Source organism: Pollachius pollachius (genome assembly GCF_949987615.1).
Source record: "Pollachius pollachius genome assembly, chromosome: 18".
In the NCBI taxonomy this organism is placed as follows: Eukaryota; Metazoa; Chordata; class Actinopteri; order Gadiformes; family Gadidae; genus Pollachius; species Pollachius pollachius.
In genome coordinates, this window is record NC_136951.1 from 3618309 (window position 1) to 3640542 (window position 22234).

The following is a 22234-nucleotide window of genomic DNA, read 5'->3' on the forward strand; positions in this document are numbered from 1 at the left end:
AGCCCTTAAAATCAACCCTTTACCGTTAACCCTTAACATGAACAACTGACCCTTAACACGACAAACTGACCATATACCCTAAACATGAACATCTAAAGGGCTGATTATGGTCCCACGTTCACAAAACGCAAGGATCATGCAGGCGCTTCGACGCAGTCGTGAACCTGCTGGGTTCTGCGTCGGTTTTTAGTGAGCGGACCAATCAAAGCCCTTGCTGCTGCGTTGCTTAGACGGAAGGTTATAATTTTTTGTAGTCGCACGTCAGGCCCTTGAGGTGGATGCAAGGAGGGTCCGCAAGGACGTAATGGGTCCGTAACCCCCTTGTGTTGCGTGAACGTGGGACCATAATCAGCCTTTAACGCTTACCTTAAACTCTCAACATGGACACCTATAGTTGAACAATTAACATAATATATTCCTTGAACTTCTGAAGTTCAGAAGTTACTTCCGCCGTAGTAATTTCTGATATCTTGAAACAACGACTCGTATACGCTACCAAAGTGGTCTCAGCCAAATTTGTACTGTGTGTTGATGTATAGACGTCAATGTACTGTATGTATTCTGTTTGGAATGTACTGCCACTGTAAGGTATGTAGGTAGCTATGTATGCATGTATAGACTCTTTCTAACCCTATACATGCTGGCATCCGAGAAGGTTAAGCTTCTCCATGGTCATTGGTGCATATATATATACAGCGATATATCATATAGCGATATGAGCTCATACAAAAGGTGTACAGGCTTGAAAATAGGTATCACAAAATTGCTGTTGGTTGTAACCATGGGGACAACACTCCCTTCCCTTCCTAAAACCCTTATTTTTTAATCACAGCGTAATTCATGCCGAGGCAGGGGGTTCAGTTGAACTAATCACAGTGAGTGTGTACCTGGTACTAGCTGTATCACTCTGATACAGGGGGTTCAGTTGAACTAATCACAGTGAGTGTGTACCTGGTACTAGCTGTATCACTCTGATACAGGGGGTTCAGTTGAACCATTAACAGTGTGGGTGTGTACCTGGTACTAGCTGTATCACTCTGATACAGGGGGTTCAGTTGAACCATTAACAGTGTGAGTGTGTACCTGGTACTAGCTGTATCACTCTGATACAGGGGGTTCAGTTGAACCATTAACAGTGTGAGTGTGTACCTGGTACTAGCTGTATCACTCTGATACAGGGGGTTCAGTTGAACCATTAACAGTGTGAGTGTGTACCTGGTACTAGCTGTATCACTCTGATACAGGGGGTTCAGTTGAACCATTAACAGTGTGAGTGTGTACCTGGTACTAGCTCCATCACTATGTAGATAGGCTGTCGTTGCGTGCACACTCCGATCAGACGAACAATGTTGGGATGTTCGTACTGCTTAAGGATCCTGATGGAATGACAATAAAAATATAACCAAGTGGGGGTATTAGTACTATATAGACAGACACAAGGATATAATGGACATAATGTATATAACAGTAAGCCAGACTAGCCCTGCTCCTTAACAACCAGACCCTACCAAGACCCCGCTACCAGTCCCCGGCCCCCACCCCAGTCACCTGGCCTCTGACAGGAACTTGATCTTCAGCTCTTGAGGTAAATCTTCTTTACAGGTCTTTACAGCCACGGCCATCTTGTCTCGCTGCAGAGTGCCTTTAAACACCTCCCCAAAGTTACCCTGGCAACAAAAAAAATTAATGTAATGTAAACCCCTCTCCAACATTACTGGTTACCAAACCAAGAACAGCATTTAAATACCTCTCCCACGTAACTGTGGTAAGCAAACCAGGAAGAACATTTTAACACCTCACCAACGTTACTGTGGTTAACAAACAAGGAAGAAGATTTAAAGTGTAATTCCGTTGAAAATTGAACCTAGGGTCTTTGTTTTGGCATGTATACCCATCAAATAAGCCCTCCAGATACTTTTTTCATTGAAAATCTAGTATAGAGTTTGCCCAGCGCAATATTTGGCTTCCATGTTATTGGTTAGGGGGCACTGCGAACGCTTCCAAATCTGCATTTTTAACCACTAATATTGCTCAAAATAGCACCAAACCTCTGCAGTAGCATGATTAGGGTCCCTACACATAAAACGAAGCATCAACAACTTTGTTAGCGTTAACTCTATGCTCAATTTTCAATGAAAAAAGTATCTGGCAGGTTTATTTGATGGGTATACATGCCGAAACAAAGACCCTGGGTTCAATTTTCGCAAAAATTACCCTTTAAAACACCTCTCAAACGTTACTGTGCAGTGTTTCCCCCAGCACTGTATGGTTAAGGCCTTAACAACAGTAGGGCCCCACCTTGACTACCAATGTATAAAAAAATATATTTATAAAAAATAAAAAGATTTCTTTTTATTCATTATTATGCATAACATAAAATGTGATGCATAAAAAGTACAAAACTCTTGTAGGGAAAGAAAACATACTTCCATCAAGTACAAAATATAAAGATATATAATGCATCGGTAATATTGTTCAAAACAATAGTCGTGCCATAAAGCTTTTTGAATGGAATCAAAACGGCGGCATCAGGTGGTTGTATATATTATTGCGAACTGAATCCCTCACCGCAGACCCCTGGTATTTTTTGGTTATAATTCTAGTTTGAGTTTTGGTTACTAAGTGGTATGGTTTGGACAGTTCTAAATCAGTGTAGTCTCAGCTTTCCCATGATATAACAGTTTGTGTAAAAAACATGACATGAAAAAGATCGCTATTTCTGTGCATGTGCCGTTATGAAATACATAAACCTTGTTGTTGCATGCTAATTATTTGGGTTGGGATTGGAATGATGTTTTGTTTAGCCAACAATGGATATGACATCTTTCTAGGGGTCTTTACATACAAGGCTTTCTCAAAGTATTAAAACACCTTCACATTTAGCGGGAGGTGGCATTGCTTCGGTTGATTTGAACCGCTGTTTACACCTGCTGATGCCCATCGCAGTGCCACCCTTTAACACCACCCTTAAACACACAACAAAACCTCAATCTAAATCTTCCAACATGTGTTGTCCTTTTTACTACATGGGTAATAATATATTTCTATAGATATACATACAGACATTTGAAATATTTGGATAGATCAATGATTTAAATGTGCATCTACTAATTCCTGACAGTAATTGTTTATAAATCATGAAAAAACAGCAATTCAATGATCAATGAATTGATTAAATGATCGTACCTTGCCCAACAGTTCGCCCAAAACCACATCTTCATGATTTAAAATCCATTTTTTATCCTGGAACACACAAACAGGTCAGTTAAGAAGACTAGTGGTTATGCAGTATGTTAACCTGAAAAGGGCTGGTTAACCTGAACTGTGAGGAGGTGACGGGGGTTACCTTGAGCACAGGTGTGTGTAGGATGACTCCGGACTTCTTGGTGATCACCTGCTTTGTGCTGAAGTGATGATCAATGAGCTGCGGGATGCTGGGAAACCCTGTCCCTTCAAACCGATACTGGTTCTACCAGAGAGCGAGCGCAAGAGAGAGAGACTCGTGATTGAACAAAGGCTACTTCATCAATACCTAGGATTGGTCAAGCCATTCTATTGGTGGAGAGCAACGCAGAAATAGGGCAAATACGTCCTCAATGTATTTTCAAAATGACATCACCAAAGTTGCATAGAGTTGCAGATGGAAAATGTAGCAGAGATTGGGTAGCATGGCTGCTGTTATTCCTCTCACTAACTGAACATGGCGTATAGGTTCAATGACGAGGCTCACTCACCTCGGCGTACTGGATGATGAAGTGGCGCCTCGTGGCCTCCCAGTACACCGACAGGACGTACTCTCCTGGTTTCCCATGAGACTCTCTGACCAGGAAGTCTCCGTGAAGCCGCAGCAGGTCCTGGGCCTCTGCCCGCGGCACCGCCCCGTGGTACCAGTCCAGCTCCACCAGCGGCCGCTCAGCGCCCCCCAACCCTGAGCCCAACCCCCCCGTGGGGCACGACGAGGAGGTGGCCGGCCCGATCACGTCGAAGAACTGCTGCATAATGATATACATGTCAGCTCAACATCTCCCACCTTTAAACTAGAATAGTATACAATATTAATCACAACATGTCAGCTCTATATCCTCCCACCTCTAAACTAGAATAGTATACAATATTAATCACAACATGTCAGCTCAACATCTCCCACCTTTAAACTAGAATAGTATACAATATTAATCACAACATGTCAGCTCTATATCCTCCCACCTCTAAACTAGAATAGTATACAATATTAATCACAACATGTCAGCTCTACATCCCCCGACCTTTAGACAAGAATAGTATACAATATTAATCACAACATGTCAGCTCTACATCCTCCGACCTTTAAACTAGAATAGTATACAATATTAATCACAACATGTCAGCTCTACATCCCCCGACCTTTAGACAAGAATAGTATAACAATATTAATCACAACATGTCAGCTCTATATCCTCCGACCTTTAAACTAGAATAGTATACAATATTAATCACAACATGTCAGCTCTATATCCTCCGACCTTTAAACTAGAATAGTATACAATATTAATCACAACATGTCAGCTCTATATCCTCCCACCTCTAAACTAGAATAGCATACAATATTAATCACAACATGTCAGCTCTACATCCCCCGACCTTTAGACAAGAATAGTATACAATATTAATCACAACATGTCAACTCTACATCCTCCGACCTTTAAACTAGAATAGTATACAATATTAATCACAACATGTCAGCTCTACATCCCCCGACCTTTAGACAAGAATAGTATAACAATATTAATCACAACATGTCAGCTCTATATCCTCCGACCTTTAAACTAGAATAGTATACAATATTAATCACAACATGTCAGCTCTATATCCTCCGACCTTTAAACTAGAATAGTATACAATATTAATCACAACATGTCAGCTCTACATCCCCCGACCTTTAGACAAGAATAGTATAACAATATTAATCACAACATGTCAGCTCTATACTCCCACCTTTAACTATGGAAATATAACATGTCAGCTCTTTATCTTTCCATGCTATAATATAGGGCTGGGTATTGCCAGGTACCTCACAATTCAATTCAATTCGATTCTTTAGGTCTTGAATTGATTCGATATCGATTCCATTTGATTTGATATTGATCCAATTGCTTCAATATCGATTCAATAATACGTGCAGAAGACAAAAATACCTAAATATTATTTAGAATTAACCAGTTCAAAATGAATTAACCATTTCATTATGCTTTTACTAGCAAAAAGGGAATACTCCATTGTATAGTATTGTTCCTGAGCTAAATTTGCAGCATAAAAGTAATAATCATAACATGGACAAATGTAAAGGGGCATGTACATTTAGGCATACTCGCTTCTAGATTACAATGACTGAGTATGCTTCTTTTCTTTTTTTTAATGGAAATAATCGATTTCAAAAGAATTCTGAATCGAAATTGAATCGAGAACAAATAAATTGCAGTGCATTTATGAATCAATATTTTTAACCAGCCCTACTATAATATCACATTTTAATAACATAATTCATAATGTTATGGTAGGATAATGTTACAATATCATATACTAATAATATAGTATCATAAAATAACATAATATACAAAAAAAAACAAAAAAATGATCAACAATAATAAGCTTATAATATAGTATGATAATAAAATGTGTCTCTCACCGAAGATGAGGAGGAGAGGACAGATTTGGGAGAGCGGATCATCCCAGCCAGAGAGTGCCGTAGTGTGTCCAGCTTAGAGATACGATCTTTACCTTTGTCCTGGAAAACAACATTCATTTATATATATATATTCATTATTATTACTATACAAAGTTTAAAGGGCATTACAAATTGTGGAACACAATAATCTCCGGTGCAGTGTGGTCTCGGTAGCCAGTGGATGTCGGTATGTTGAAGACCTACTAGCAGCCAACCAAGGGCCAATCATTGTCAGCCCATCTCTTGCTGGATAGCACCCAAGAAAAAGGTACTGACTACTTGGTAATGTCTGCCCAGGACCATACAATATATAATATCTATATATAATACATATCTATCGCTCAATATCTCTAGATAGAGATCAAGATAGATATAGATAGATTATATCTATCTATATATTTTGGGATGCTTCAATTTATCTATGTTATATACTGTATATATGTGTGTCACAACGGTTACCGTGGAGCCAACAGACTGGGCATCGTCCTCGTAATTGAGAGTGGGGGGCGGGACAACTGGGGGCAGGGGCGGGGCATCACTGTTGCCAGGGCCACTGTTGCCAGGGGAAATCAGCTTCTCTTCAAGCAGCGATTTCTGGGAAAGCAGTTTCTCCTCAGAGCAGCGCAGGGCCTGGACGGCCTGACGGAGCTCCTCCAACGACAGCCGCTGGCCGAGCAACAGCACCCCGCTATGGAGAGAGAGAGAGAGAGGATGAGCACGGAGCGAGAGAGAGCAACAGAACCCCGCTATGGAGAGAGAGAGAGAGAGAGAGAGAGAGAGAGAGAGAGAGAGAGAGAGCAACAGCACCCCGCTATAGAGAGAGAGAGAGAGACAGAGGATGAACACGGAGAGAGAGAGAGACAGAGACAAGAGACAGAAAAAGAGAGAGAGAGCAACAGCACCCCGCTATAGAGAGCGAGAGAGACAGAGAGACAGAGAGGATGAACACAGAGAGAGAGAGAGAGAGAGACTGGGGCTGCATTCACAGTCTAAGTGACAGCAAGGACAAGAAGTAGTTCACAGAACGACCAGAAGAGGATCCAGTGAAAATAAGTAGATATCAAAGAGAGAAGTAGTAAAATACACAAATTACATACAGAAAGACAGGAAGTAGTTAACGGAAAGACAGGAAGTAACTAACACAGCAACAGAATGATGATACAGAGATAATAGTTAGCTTACAGAAAGACAGGAAGTAGCAAACCAAGAGACAGGAAGTAGACCCAAATCTATAGAAAGACAGCAGTGTACTGACTCGCTCTTCTTCTGGCAGCTCTGAGTTGACTCGTGCAGCTTGGCCTCCAGGTCAGAGAGCAGCGCCTCTTTACTGCTCAGGCTCTCCTGCGTCAGTGCTAGCTCCACAGTCACCGACGACAACCTGAAACACCTCTTCATGGTCAACACATAACTTGTATCTGATTCAAGTCATTTCCCCATGCATATTCACGAGAGCCTTGCTGCCCATGCCTTGATGAGGACTGCTAACTGGTCAAGTCCCAGCTGCCACTACTTATGTAGAGATGCTATCCAATTCCCCTTCAAACTTTAATGGAAAGAAATATGAAGCTTAGAGGCAAATATGTCCCTTTCTTATTAAAATGAGGTTATTAAGTTTAAAGACATGTTGGAGTATCACCGCTGCTGCTTGTTCCATCTCCTGGCCTTAGTGCCATTAGAACTGCTCGTGAAATGAGGCCATATCACGAGCCGCAATTCTGTGATGGTTAGATAATAATTTGACTTTTGGGGAAACTATACGTTGTTTAATCAGACTAAAGGTATTGGGGAAGGGGATTGGTGTGCATGTGAATGTGGTGAGTTATGAAATACATAACTATTGTTGTAACATTATTATTCTTTTGTTTGGGGTTGGAATTGTGTTTTCGTTTAATAAAGGTTGCGATGGACTAAAAATTGAGAATCTATCAAGTTGCAGAAATTCCCAATACGATATTCATTACTTGCATTCAATTGGTATTCTGGTCCGTATTTTGAATATCTGCAACCTGAATTTCTGTATCTGAATTAGTGAACAAGACTTGTAATTGAAATTGTTTGAAATGTTTGATTTTGAAAGAGGTAAATGAATAAATTCAGATGACGTAGTATAGTATAATAATATTCTTTTTATGTTATGAATTTAATGGTACTAACATTTCCATATACAAAATTCAATGGCTTTTATCTTACAGGGCCTGGAGGTTTTCGGCAGTCAGATTGTTCCACAGGATCTCATTGGCTGCCATGTTCTCTGTGTCTTCCAAAAGAGACGCATCAAACTCCACATCGGCTTCTTCTGGCTCAGGGGTCCTAATTGGTGGAGGGAAAGATAGACCACAAATTGTAAACATCAGGTGTCAGTGTCAAGCATTTGACTTGTATCTTTAAGCAAACGTTCAGTGCAGTTCTGATACTGTGGGTGTTGCATTAGTGGTAATAGGTGTAACAATTCTCAAAATCCATGGTTCTGTTTACACCTTGATATAAATAAACAGGGAAAATATTTCTGGGTTTTATGACATCAACTACAGTTGAATAGAGTGGCGAAGCCACGCCCCTTCCGGTAGAGCCCATGGGACCTAAGAGATCGAAGAATATGAATGGGTTTCAATGGAGAGAAAGTAATTATCTTCTGGTCCCAGTCTTTATATGCCCCGGATTACACATATGTTGTTTGTGGATTCAAATGATAATTTTTCATGCAAAGAAAACCAAAATATTTCACGAAGATATTCCCAGCCACGTTTCATCTTCAGTGCCCTTGCTGATGGAAGGAGGTTTTCACTCAAAATCTCACGATACATGGCCCCATTCATTCTTTCCGTCATACGGATCAGACGTCCTGGTCCCTTGGCAGAAAAACAGCCCCAAAGCATGATGTTTCCACCCCCATGCTTCACTGTAGGTATGGTGTTCTTTGGATGCAACTCAGCATTCTTTCTCCTCCAAACACGACGAGTTGAGTTTTTACCAAAAAGTTCTATTTTGGTTTCATCTGACCATATGACATTCTCCCAATCCTGTTCTGGATCATCCAAATGCTCTCTAGCAAACTTCAAACGGGCCCGGACATGCACTGGCTTTAGCAGGGGGACACGTCTGGCACTGCAGGATTTGAGTCCCTGGCGGCGTAGTGTGTTAGTGATGGTAGCCTTTGTTACTTTGGTCCCAGCTCTCTGGAGGTCATTCACTAGGTCCCCCCGTGTGGTTCTGGGATTTTTGTTCACCGTTCTTGTGATCATTTTGACCCCACAGGGTGAGATCTTGCGTGGAGCCCCAGATCGAGGGAGATTATCAGTGGTCTTGTATGTATTCCATTTCCTAATAATTGCTCCCACAGTTGATTTCTTCACACCAAGCTGCTTACCTATTGCAGATTCAGACTTCCCAGCCTGGTGCAGGTCTACAATTGTGTTTCTGGTGTCCTTTGACAGCTCTTTGGTCTTGGCCATAGTGGAGTTTGGAGTGTGACTGTTTGAGGTTGTGGACAGGTGTCTTTTATACTGATAAGGAGTTCAAACAGGTGCCATTAATACAGGTAACAAGTGGAGGACAGAGGAGCCGCTTAAAGAAGAAGTTACAGGTCTGTGACAGCCAGAAATCTTGCTGGTTTGTAGGTGACCAAATACTTATTTTCCACCATAATTTGCAAATAAATTCTTAAAAAATCAGTGATGTGATCAAAATGTGATTTTCTGGATTTTTTTTTTTTTCATTTTGTCTCTCATAGCTGAGGTTTACCTATGATGAAAATTACAGGCCTCTCTCGTCTTTTTAAGTGGGAGAACTTGCACAATTGGTGGCTGACTAAATACTTTTTTGCCCCACTGTATATACGTCACCACCACTCTGGTACAGAGATGGCGATCTCCCTGCTCCACTTTACCGCTTTTTTTCCAAGGGGAGGATAAAAGCATTGAAAGAGGTGAAAACCATTATAAGTCGGGGCAGTTTCAGTTATGCCGATGGGGAGATTGTCGGTCTTGTCCACGCCAGTCGCAGGGAGCTTGACGTCACATACAAGACGTGTAGTCTTTCTCATTGTGTTTTCTCTACAGCCTTTAACTGAACAATTGCACAATAAACGGTCAAACTCTTGACATGAGAAATTATCATTTAAACCCACAAACAACATATGTGTAATCCGGGGCATATAAAGACGGGGACCAGAAAATAATTACTTTCTCTCCATTGAAACCCATTCATATTTTTCGATCTCATGGGTCCCATGGGCTCTACCGGAAGGGGCGTGACTTCGCCACTCTATTCCGAGAACACAAAAGAACACCATGAAGGGAACTTTATAAATTAACTTAGATTAACAACGTTAAAGAAGATGAATTAAAAAACACTCCCATTAATTTATTAAGACCATTAATTAATTAATATTATCTAAGTTAACATTCCAATGAAGTTTTAAGTTCTACTTCAAAAACCCCATTGTGTCCCCGTTCTCAGGTGAGAGGCTGGCTCCCTGTGTTGCTGACCCCTGCATCAGTCCCCCTCCTTGGGGGCCTACTGGGCTGAATGGGGAAACTTTTTCTCATTGTCCTTCCACCATGGAGGAGACTTGCTCAGGGACACCTTGACCTCCTGAGCTAAGCCAACCCCTATACACACACAGATGCATCTCAATGAATTAGAAAATTGTGGAAAAGTGAATTAATTTCAATAATTCAATTTAACTCATAAACTCATATTATATAGATTCATCCACTAACAGTGAAATATCTCAAGCCTTTATTTGTATTAATCTTGATGATTATGGCTTACAGCTCATGGAAACCCAAAATTCAGTATCTCAGAAAATTTGAATATTACACAAGAAAAAAAATATTATACGGATATGACGGCCTACTCAAAAGTATGTTCTTTTATATGCACCAGGCACTTGGTTGGGGCTCCTTTTGCATGAATAACTGCATCAATGCGGAATGGCACGGAGCCGATCAGCCTTCGGCCAGAATCAGCACCTCTACTGCTGATTCTGAGTCACTGTGATTCACCGATACCATGATTGTGAGTTTCAGTAGAACTACCGTGGAAACTGTTGACAGCTGTTCACTGCTCATTAGCCTTGTACCCGTTTTAGCAAATATTACATCTTCATCAGAAAGAGTAACAATGTCCTTAATGTTTATCTGAATGCGCTTTCCTGTAGGGGCTTAGAAAGCCACAGCTAAAGGTGTATGAGTTCCATCTATTGGGGACATCTGAAACTTGTGAGGCGGAAGCTGGAGCACTCCATGTTCTTCCTTTAACACTGCTGCAGCATTGGGGTTACAATGGGAAAAATAAATACCACTTTTCTCACTAAAAGCGGGTTAACACCAATCCCTTTTTGGGAGGCCAGGTTTACTTTATTTGAAAAATAATCAAAAGCTTGGTGAAAATCTGCCTGCTTCAACCGCAATCACAATATTCTTGGCGTTGTGCGTTTTCACGCAAATTGTGGTGTTGGTCTGTCAATTTTCCATCTGGTAAAGCTCCCTATAGTATTTCTGACAAATAGACACTTGTGTGATGGGGTGTAGTGGTAAAAAAAGTGATGAGTGAAATAGGAATTCTGGGATCAAGGTAAGGCGGGCAACTTAATACTGGTAAAATAATTATGGTATTCAGAATATTTATTATTAGAATTATTATTTATTTATTTGTATTTGTATGTGGAATAAACAACCAGTAGCACAAAATGTGGAACAACAAACTGCATCCAGATAACACGCCGCAAGTATGTGTATGGGGAGCATGACTCTCAAAAAAATCGTAATCTCAAATATCACATTACTTAGTTATTTACCTGTGAGTGACAGTAGAAGAAGCTGAACATTCGGATGTAACATATGTATAGAAAAATAGTGGGTGGCATTTCTTTTTCCTTTCTCTGTTCCTCCCCTCTCTGTTCCTCCTCTCGGTCTCTCCTGTTTCTCCTCTCTGTTTCTCTCCTCCTCTCTGTTCCCCCTCCTCTCTGTTCCTCCCCCTCTCCGTTTCTCCTCTGTTTGTCCTCTCTCTGTTCCTCCTTGAAATCGTGTTTTTGAAATAGTTCTAACCATAACCCTGCCTCACCACTATCTGCGATGTTTAAAATGACGAAAAGAGGTCTTACGATCGCTATACGAGCATTTTAAAGTTAAAGACAAATCTAAGTGCTTTTTTTGATGTTTTACAAATCACTGTATATCCATTGGATAGGATTCCAGACATGCTAGTCACCTTTGACAGAGAGCTGGCTAGCAAGAGTAAGCCTCAGTCTACAGCTCTGCAAGAGACTATATGATTGGTCACAGATACCGTTTCACAAATACTGTAAACACTGATAATTCAAGCGCAATTTTGAAATCTTTACTGTCGCAAATTTAAAAGTTACGTCTATTTCCGAAATGTAGAAGGCAAGTAAACACTGTTTACGAGCACATAGCCTCCAACACAGGCCTGCGTGGTTGACCTTCATAGAAAGCGCATGTCTGGAGAACGAGGTTGGTAATAACCAAGTTGTCTGTAATCTAGTGCGGTGTGATTGTAATGAAGATCTGTTGCATTGGAGGTCCATCCATCTGTAGTTGAAGCAATGCATTATGCATTGCTCAAGTCCTCCATTGATTTAGCCTTTACTTCATTATAAAGTTTAGGCAACACATTTTGACTGAAATGCAGTCAGCTCGTCAATTACTATTGTTATTCCAGAAGATATCAGAAGATATATATTTTCTTGATTCCTTTATTTCAACAACTGAAAAAGGGCAGATTACCAGTTCCATGAAAAACCTGATTGCCTTAGTAATGTTTTTAGCCTCTAAAGATATTGGCAAAAGTTTACTAATGTTTGGGATTATTTTGTGGGCCGGGGATATCAATGTAGGGATGATGTTTTAAGATATTCACTTTTGTATTTGAAGTGTTGCCTGTCGCCTGTGGTAGTTTTCTGAAACACAAATGTTTGGCTATATCGGCGACAGGATTTCCATTCCTATATAATCCACATGATTCCCAAACTGCTGACTTGAATGTGCCCTGGGATCTGCAATGTCAGTTTTATTATCCATCTTGAGTATATTAAACTATGTGAGCCTACTCTTCTTTACGAACATTTACCACAGGCATGATCCCTAAGTACTATGTACACCACTAGGCTCCTAAGCACTTATTGTATGTCATACTAAGTTATAGTACTTAGTGTATCATCTTATCCTAGCTACGTCTGTTGTATACAGGGAATGGGTTAACCTAGTAATTGTTGGTGCATGGCACTTGTTTCTATGAACATCCTTACTGTACCGACAGACATATATTGTTTCACCTTCTCCTGACAAATGTATCTATTGTAAGTCTGCTAAATGCCCTAATTGTAAATGTACTAGGCGACTGTGTGACTATGTAGTCTTAAATTCATAGCAATAAGGCCAAAGACGACAGAGATATACATTTTACACAAGTGAAATATATGCATATCTCTGATGTTTAAACAGGTCTAACGTTGCGTCAGGACCACGTAGGCTGGGCTGTCGGCTAATATGGCTACAAAGACGAGATTCTATATTAAACCAATGCCAAATTTCAAGTCTATATCAAAAAAAAAAAAAAAAAAAACATGCAAAAGCCATTTTGCATGGCTTTTGACACAGTATGCTTTAGAAACATGGTTGGTAATTCTTTTGATATGCTAACCTCCGGTAAACCAGTCTTTAAGGCATACCAATGCCATATTACCATACCGACCAAGCTAACCATACCTCCACATACGCTGGTTCAATTCTAACCTCAACTAACCATTCTGTGAGACAAACATTGTTTACTATCATGTATTAACTAGGCCCCCACCATACTTTTCATACTGTAGGACGCCATTATGTTGGCATGCAACTATATTTATTCTTGAGTTTCTATACTGATAAAAAAAAAATGTCTGGACATGTTGGGATGGAAAACTTGAATCCCTCAGTAGTACTGGTACAGTAAGGGTAGAACTGGTACTGTAAGTTTAGTACTGGTACTGTGTGTAGTACTGGTACTAAACCTGTGGGATTGAGTGTAGTACTGGTACTGTGTGTGTAGAACTGGTAATATATCTGTGGGATTGAGCGTAGTACTGGTACTATGTGTAGTACAGGTAAAATACCCGTGGTATTGAGCGTAGTACTGGGTCTGTGTGTAGTACTGGTAAAATACCTGTGGGATTGAGCGTAGTACTGGTACTCGGCGACTGGGTCGATGCGCTGGATGGCATCCTGGATTTCCTGGTGAACGCGAACCATTTCCTCCCCAAGAAGGCTGCTAATCTGGCTGTAGTCCTCCAGAATCCACTTCCTGTTGACACCAACAAGTGTCACCAAGTGATCCTCACTCAAGCCCGGTCAGCATCGCTATCTTCACGTAAAGGCCGACCTCTAGTCAACGGCAGGGGAAAACAAACTCACGGAATGGCAGGATGGCAAAATAAATATGTTGCTAGATATGTTGCTATGGGGTGTCATATTGTTTACAAAATATGGACCGCATTATATTAAAATCAAATAATTTTCCATTATTATATATTATTATTCTAGTAATGCATTTAGCTTTAAAATGATTGTCCAAATCTCCCATGTGTCAATATCCTAACTTTCTTTATAAGTGTCATTATCCTAACTTTATTGATTAATTATATATATAAATGACACGATCAGTACCGACTTTTAATCCTTGATTAATCCTCATGAGACAGATTTACTCAACTCTCAAGATGGGAATACTTTAGCCTTCATTAAGCTTTGGAATCCACACTAGGACCATCCTATCAGCCATTTATTTATGTGGTAATGGATACCAAGCTTGGCAAAACCTAAAAATGTTTTGAATTGAACTCAATTGGTTATTCGCTCAAGGTGACTCAGCCAGGAAGAGATGCCTAAATGAAGAAGGTGCATCTCACTGAGGTGTTGTGATTAACATTGCTTGTCTACATGAAGTGCAGGACATGACGCTTAGGACAAACTTACTCCCCCGCTAGGCCGGGACGCACGGGTCTCACGGCATGATGCACGGTATGCGTCGTGCCGTAGGGAAATGCTCCTGCTCTAACCAATGGGAGCTGTACACTGAGCCTACTGATGTGCCACAGACACGCGGCAAAGATATTATTAATATATTTTAAGCACGAGCGTAAATTAGCATCTTTGGTTAGCCTCTTTGTTCTAGCGCTAGCCTGGTGCACGTTGTGCTCGGTGGTCTTACAGTGCACCGGTCATGTCCTCCTGCATCCTCTGCAGGGAGTCCAGGAGGCGGGGCAGGGCGTGGCAGCGGTGGTGCTCCTGGTGGAGCCGCGCGGTGCGCACCGCCAACACATACTGGTTGTGGAGGTTGTGCAGCTTGGCGGTAGCCTTGTCGTAGCGCTCACGAGCACGCTCCGCCTCTTTGCCTGATACAAGGAGGAGGATTAGGATGATCTGCAGATAGCCACACACACACACACACACACATACACACACACACACACCTTTGACCATGGCTTCCTTGTACTTTTCTTTCGCGCTGTGGGCCTCTCTCGTAAGCTGACGATACGTAGCCTTCAGCTTCTCCAGATCGGCCTTTGTGACCTGGAACGATATTTGAGTTTTGCATTTCTTTATAGAGAACATCTCAACATCCAGACTAGAGGGCATGAGAGTTAGGGTCAGGTTCAGGAGTCATGGGTCAGGGTGAGGCACCTTGCTGCGCTCGCTGTCCAGGGTGGTGTGGAGGGTCTGGTAGCTCCTCTTCACCTGCTGCTTGTCCCGGATCAGCGTTGCTAGGCGATGGAGCGGCCCAGAGTTGACATCGTCAGCATGGCCCCGCATGACGCGACCCAGTTCCTCCGTCTGCTTCACCAGCTGGGTCCATGACTAGAGACACAATCAGCCCCCTAGCTTTAGCCCTATGGTCATCATAGCTGGGTCCATGACTAGAGACACAATCAGCGCCCTCGCTTTAGCCCTATGGTCATCATAGCTGGGTCCATGACTAGAGACACAGTTAATATTATGACATTGGACAAGTGCCCAGCTCAACAGAGTGAGGTGCTTCAAATGAAACAAAAATAATACATAACATTGAAATGTTTACAGTAGGCAAGATGTCATTTATGGACGATGTAACTATGAATGATGATCTGAAGATGTTGCCCTGGACAGCCACCAAGGTGGGCTGGTGCGCACTGTTTAGAGAGCCCAGCAGAGCAGGTTCTTCCTGCGACAGCTGAACAAATTCTAACTGCTGCAGAAAATGGTGCTCCAGTGCTACACGGCCACGGCCATCATTGTAGCTTTTCGAAAAGGTACTTTGGCATAAATGGTTGTTTATTTGTTTATATTTTAGGTTTTTTTATTGTTTGTACCCCTACTTCACACTTTTATTCCCCGTGGCAGTGGGGCTCACCTGTTTTGAAGCAGAACAGGTTTTACTAGACATGTCACCGCATGTGCATTTTAAAGAAAATGCGTTTGGTTGCGCCAACTCGTTGTGTGCGCAATTCTGAAATCTTAATGCCACGAGGCAGCACGCCGAGTTTCAAGTCCCTGGGCCGCTCTGACGGGGTCTTGCTATTGATCGAACATTGGGGTTGATGGCTTATGTTTGATTGCGAGTTATGCCGTTCACAGTAGCAGAAGTAGTACTTTGCTTTTTGGAGGCCTGCTAATGCGCGGTTTCTATACGTGTACGCTGTTTGCCTTCGGAACGGTTGAAGTCAGCGTTTTTTCCCCATTGACTTCCATTGTAAAAAATCGGGCTTATGGTTTGTAATGTTTTTCAAGGTACAGCAAAATCTAACCTGACGGACATTATGGGTCCTTTTGGCAACGTTAAAGCAGGAAAACGTTCCTTGTTCAGCCTGGAAATCTGACATTTCAGGTTGATGAGCTGATCAACAATCACGTATTTAGGGTCGTAACAATCTGTTGCCGATCAATCGCATCACTTTAGTAAGCTATTGTCTGTCAGTCATTTGTGTAAATTAGCCAAATTAAAATACTTTCCACACAAATATTGCCATTGGTACTCCACTCCTCTAAAGAGGCCTGCAGACTCCCTTTGGTCTCTGCTGATGTGCTCTGCTTCTCAGATGTGATTTGATGGATTTCTACATTTTACGGATACATTTTTTGGCAGTCAAACTGGATGGGCATTACCAAACAAGTGTTTTCGTCATAAGCACTTGAAAATTTTTTTACGTAACTACAGCTGTTTACTTTATACATACATTTGTAGTCTGTTGTAAGGCTCCACGACGTCAGAATTATTTAGCTTTCGTTCTAGCCACCTTGGGCTGAGGCGGTGATGTCATCACATATCGTCATATATATTAGGGTTGTTAATCGATTAAAAACAATGAATTAATTGCACAATTTGCTTTGCTTCTACTTGTTTTCTGTTACAGAGCCAACAACAAACAAATAAAGTTTTACAAGGTGGTAATTTGTTTTATATGATCGTCAACATAGTAATCTATGCCATTTTTAACAGAGGAAAAGGCATAAAAATCCAAAAAAGTGATAGTGTGTTCCCACCTGGCTGACGGTGTTCTCACCTGGCTGACAGTGTTCTCACCTGGCTGACAGTGTTCTCACCTGGCTGACAGTGTCCTCACCTGGCTGACAGTGTCCTCACCTGGCTGACAGTGTCCTCACCTGGCTGACAGTGTCCTCACCTGGCTGACAGTGTCCTCACCTGGCTGACAGTGTTCTCACCTGGCTGACAGTGCTGCTGTAGTCCGGGTTCTGGTTCTCCGTCTGCCGGCTCAGATTGAGCAGCATGGCGGCATACTCCTTGTCACTCTTCACACGCAGCGTCATGAAGCGCTTCACCGTCTCCAGCAGCTGATAGGACAGAAACATGACAGCCATGGGGTAAGTCGGTTGGGGACAGGAAATGGTTGACAGAGACAGGAAGTGACTGTAAGATGAAGGTAATTTTGAAAGGACCGCTAAATGTTTATAACTTATTTATACCAAAGCATGGTTGAATACTAGCTCCTGATTGAAAGTCCCAAGGGTTTCCATCCTCTTTAAATAACGCAACACTGTGCCTTTTAACAAAATCAATGCGCTACAAATCCAACTTCAACAAAGACCAAATAGAACTATCGACGAGATGTTATCATGACATCGCAAAAAGTTTTGGGCAGGTTGAGCCCATTTTAAAAAAACAAAAACCAAAAAAGGTTATAAGTTAAAGTAACAAACATTGAATCACAGTTTGTAACTGATATTTGGCAGAATAAAGCACTCTTGGCTTTTCTTCGTGGTTTAGTCCTTACAGTAAACACAGATTACTACTATGTATTCTAACCATGAGTTGTAAAGTGAGCAGCATCGAGAAGGCGGATGGTTAGAAGTTAAGTTAGCAAAAAACTATAAACAGATTTATAGCTAAATTGTTGTTATGTTATATAGCAGGTAGTTTTAGCATTTAGCCCTATAAAGTGAGTGGTTGGATCTACCAGTTTGTGGTAAAACGTAGCTGTTGGTGAATCATCGCACATCACGGAATGCCACACCACGCACGGAAACGCCAAGCCACTGAACCCCACGCAACAAAACTCCACGCAAACGACACACTAAAAGGCCACGCCATGCAACAGAACGCCACACTGGAATGCCATGACAGAAACGGCACGCACAGAAATGGCACGCACAGAAACGCCACGCACAGAAACGCCACGCAATGGAATGTCACACACCGGAACATCACGCATCGGAACGCCAGGCACAGGAACCCCACACACAGAAACTCCACGCACAGAAACGCCATGAAGCGGAATGTCATGCACTTGAACGTCACGCATCGGAACGCCACGCACAGAAACGCCACGCACAGAGACACACAGAACTCCACAAAAACGCCACACCACACACCAAAAGGCAACGCCACGCACCGGAATACCATGCCTAGAGACGCCACGCACCGGAACGCCACGTACCGGAACGCCACACAGACGCCACGCACCGGAACGCCACGCCTAGAGACGCCACGGACAGCAACGCCACGCAACGCACAGATACGCCACACACCGGAACGCCACGCCACGGAACGCCACACACCTAAGCATGGCGTTATTTATGTGATGTGCTGTTTTGTGATGTCCTTTATGTCTTTACGTTCATGCACACATGCATTCAGTGCGCTGCTCATGTAATGTACTAACTCATGACTGTGTAACTCACACTATGTAGCTATTTTAGAAATGATATTTGGATTATCTTTTTGAGAAAGGCGTGACCAGGGACTGGGGTTGCAAATTAGCCAACTGGCTAGAAACCTTCTATGCAACACATCTACAACCCATTGTTATGGAATTGACTGTGATAATTGTGTACATAATAATGTGCGCTGCATTGTCCCTGACAAATAAATAATAAGCTTCACGGAACACCACGCACCGAGACACTACGCACTGAAACGGCAATCACCGAAAAGCCAAGCACCGGAACGCCACGCACCGGAGCGCCCAAACCAGAACACAACGCACCGGAACGCCCAAACACCACGCACCGTAACGCCGCGCACAGAGACGCCACGCCACGGAACGCCATGGAACGCCACACACCTAAACGCCACCAAAATGCCATGCCTCGAAACTAGTGGTGTGTTTGTTTAGTGTTTGTTAGAATTAGCCTAACCACCAGTGGTTAGGCGGTTACCCAACCACTGGTGGTCAGGGGGGCAATTTAATGAAGCACCATGTCCTTCAGATCCCAACTCCTCACCCCACCTTCAGCCAACCACCACCCAACCATCAGCCAACCACCCCACCTTCAGCCAACCCCCACCCCACCTTCAGCCAACCACCACCCCACCTTCAGCCAACCACCCCACCTTCAGCCAACCACCCCACCTTCAGCCAACCCCCACCCCACCTTCAGCCAACCACCCCACCTTCAGCCAACCCCCACCCCACCTTCAGCCAACCACCCCACCTTCAGCCAACCCCCACCCCACCTTCAGCCAACCACCCCACCTTCAGCCAACCCCACCCGACCTTCAGCCAACCACCACCCCACCTTCAGCCAACCACCCCACCTTCAGCCAACCCCCACCCCACCTTCAGCCAACCACCCCACCTTCAGCCAACCCCCACCCCACCTTCAGCCAACCACCCCACCTTCAGCCAACCCCCACCCCACCTTCAGCCAACCACCACCCCACCTTCAGCCAACCACCACCCCACCTTCAGCCAACCACCACCACCCCACCTTGAGAACCACCACCACCCTACTTTCAGCCAACCCCCACCCCACCTTCAGCCAACCCCCACCCCACCTTCAGCCAACCACCCCACCTTCAGCCAACCACCCCACCTTCAGCCAACCACCACCCCACCTTCAGCCAACCACCCCACCTTCAGCCAACCACCACACCTTCAGCCAACCACCACCCCACCTTCAGCCAACCACCACCACCCTACTTTCAGCCAACCACCACCCCACCTTCAGCCAACCACCACCCCACCTTCAGCCAACCACCCCACCTTCAGCCAACCCCCACCCCACCTTCAGCCAACCACCCCACCTTCAGCCAACCACCACCCCACCTTCAGCCAACCACCCCACCTTCAGCCAACCACCACCCCACCTTCAGCCAACCACCACTCCACCTTCAGCCAACCACCACTCCACCTTAAGAACCACCACCACCCCACCTTCAGCCAACCACCACCCCACCTTCAGCCAACCACCACCCCACCTTCACCCAACCACCACCCAACCTTCAACCAACCACCACCCCACCTTCAGAACCACCACCCCACCTTCAGAACCACCACCCCACCTTCAGCCAACCACCTTCAGCTACTCACCCCACCCTCAGCTTCCAAGCTCACCTTCAGAATCACCTCCCTTCAGCCAACCATCTCCCCCCTTCAGCCAACCACCCCTCCCTCAGCTCCCTGGCCTACCTTCAGCTCCCAGTCCTGGAGTTTAAGGAGGCCTTCATGGGAATTCCGAAGATCTTTTCCGAATCCCATTTTCTCCTTGTTCCTTCCACAGACAGACACACACACACTCTCTCTCACACTCATACAATACACAGCCTAATTAAGCCTGCTAGCCTTAGTGCAGGCTAGGTAGCTAGAGCATGGGTGAGTGAGGTCAGGTGCGACATGATTTGGCCTGTGAGGAGAGAGAGAGAGAGACACTATTACTTTTTGACAATTTGTTGAAACAATCTACAAAAAAAATACACTTTGGATTAAAGCATCTGCCAAATTAATAATGTAAATTGAAAGCATGTGGTTAGGATATAAACCAGTATTAAGTGATATTAAGTCTGATGATTGTGTGTGAATAGGTAAATGGATAATAACAATGCTAAGGTATAATTTTCGTAAAAGCAGTCGATTAATAGTCTTTATCATTAAATGTGACAATATGTGTAGCAATAATAAAGTGCTTTGGTATATATATACTGATCTGATTTTAAATTTACTAAAGTCTTGGCAAAATAGTACAGGAGTAATAATATATGAAAAAATAATCAATCGTAGATACTTATACTATAACCTAGCAGAAAGCATTAAACTTGATTGCGTATAGAAAGTCGACAGACTCACAGAAAGGTTGTGAGTCCAAAAGCTTGCTCTTGGCTTCTGGTTGATTTACAGTTAATTATTAGTTGTATTTTCATTGATAGTTTAAATAATATCACGTAATACCGGTATATCAAATCAGACGAGGTTATCGGTGAATAACATTGTTGACATCAGCATTCAGCTACTAGGGGAGTTAGCATAGTTAGCACACCAGTTAACCCCAAGCATATTATACAATAAAATAATAAATAAATAATATTATACAAATGAAGTATACAATATAACGTTAAAACTGTAATGTTATAATTAACTAAAAGGTCTGGAGCTTTCAAATTAAACCAACTCCAGTCAGTCCACCCTTGATGACAGCTAACTAGCGCCCCGCTAACGGATCTTAAAGAAAAACCCGAGGTTCACTTCTATTGTAGCCCGGCGCTGATCTTTACATAGCAGACACCTTCGTCTAGCTTTCATTTGTTTAGTCTAGCATATATGTTCTACACCGTAGCCTATCCTCCACCCCTCCGGTGTCCCATATCGGTGCTACACATTAGCTTAGCCTCCACCTCCTGTATCCCGGAGGAAGGGAGGTGCAGTCAGCGGCCGACAACACGGTCCTCCTGCTCTACAAAGATCCCTAACCCCAACCCGACAACCAGCACATCACAGCTAGCTGCTAGCACGGGGCCGGCTTACTTTTCCTTTTCTTTCTTCTGTTCAGTTCTTGTTGTTTATTCCGCTATCTTCTCCTCTTCTTGCCAAGTATTCCTCCTGTTTTCCTTCAATTTGACCCTTGACCCCTCGCAATCTTTTCCCTAGGATTGAGGAGACGTGACCCCTCCCTGCTCTCCCTTTCATTGGCTCAGCCTGACGATGACGTTTCTCCCGTAGCTCGAGCTGAAATAACCCGAGGTTTTCGGCTAGCCAGGGAACATGAGGAATCTGGGAGCTCATGTTTAATTTGCTCTGGTTTGCTCTGATTACTGCCGACC

At 43.2% G+C, this 22234-nt stretch overlaps 1 protein-coding gene across 3 annotated transcripts in view; it reads right to left on the bottom strand.

The window, feature by feature from the left end:
* fer (fer (fps/fes related) tyrosine kinase) overlaps window positions 1-22033 on the bottom strand; it is a 29537-nt gene extending 7504 nt beyond the window's left edge. Inside the window, exons 1-16 of one of the 3 annotated variants that reach the window (XM_079755581.1) lie at window positions 21939-22033; window positions 20610-20823; window positions 17404-17532; window positions 15388-15561; window positions 15177-15276; window positions 14915-15098; window positions 13871-14008; window positions 7895-8014; window positions 6960-7082; window positions 6164-6392; window positions 5666-5764; window positions 3735-3989; window positions 3347-3469; window positions 3187-3243; window positions 1549-1667; window positions 1282-1376 (exon numbers count right to left, since the gene is read on the bottom strand). In XM_079755581.1, coding sequence (XP_079611707.1) covers window positions 1282-1376; window positions 1549-1667; window positions 3187-3243; window positions 3347-3469; window positions 3735-3989; window positions 5666-5764; window positions 6164-6392; window positions 6960-7082; window positions 7895-8014; window positions 13871-14008; window positions 14915-15098; window positions 15177-15276; window positions 15388-15561; window positions 17404-17532; window positions 20610-20732 — 2068 coding nt within the window. In that variant the 5' untranslated portion in view covers window positions 20733-20823; window positions 21939-22033. Of the gene's footprint in view, window positions 1-1281; window positions 1377-1548; window positions 1668-3186; window positions 3244-3346; window positions 3470-3734; window positions 3993-5665; window positions 5765-6163; window positions 6393-6959; window positions 7083-7894; window positions 8015-13870; window positions 14009-14914; window positions 15099-15176; window positions 15277-15387; window positions 15562-17403; window positions 17533-20609; window positions 20824-21263; window positions 21816-21938 lie in introns of those variants that run through there. The other 2 variants (XM_079755579.1, XM_079755580.1) reach the window with 2 other exon arrangements.
* Window positions 22034-22234: the final 201 nt, after the last annotated feature.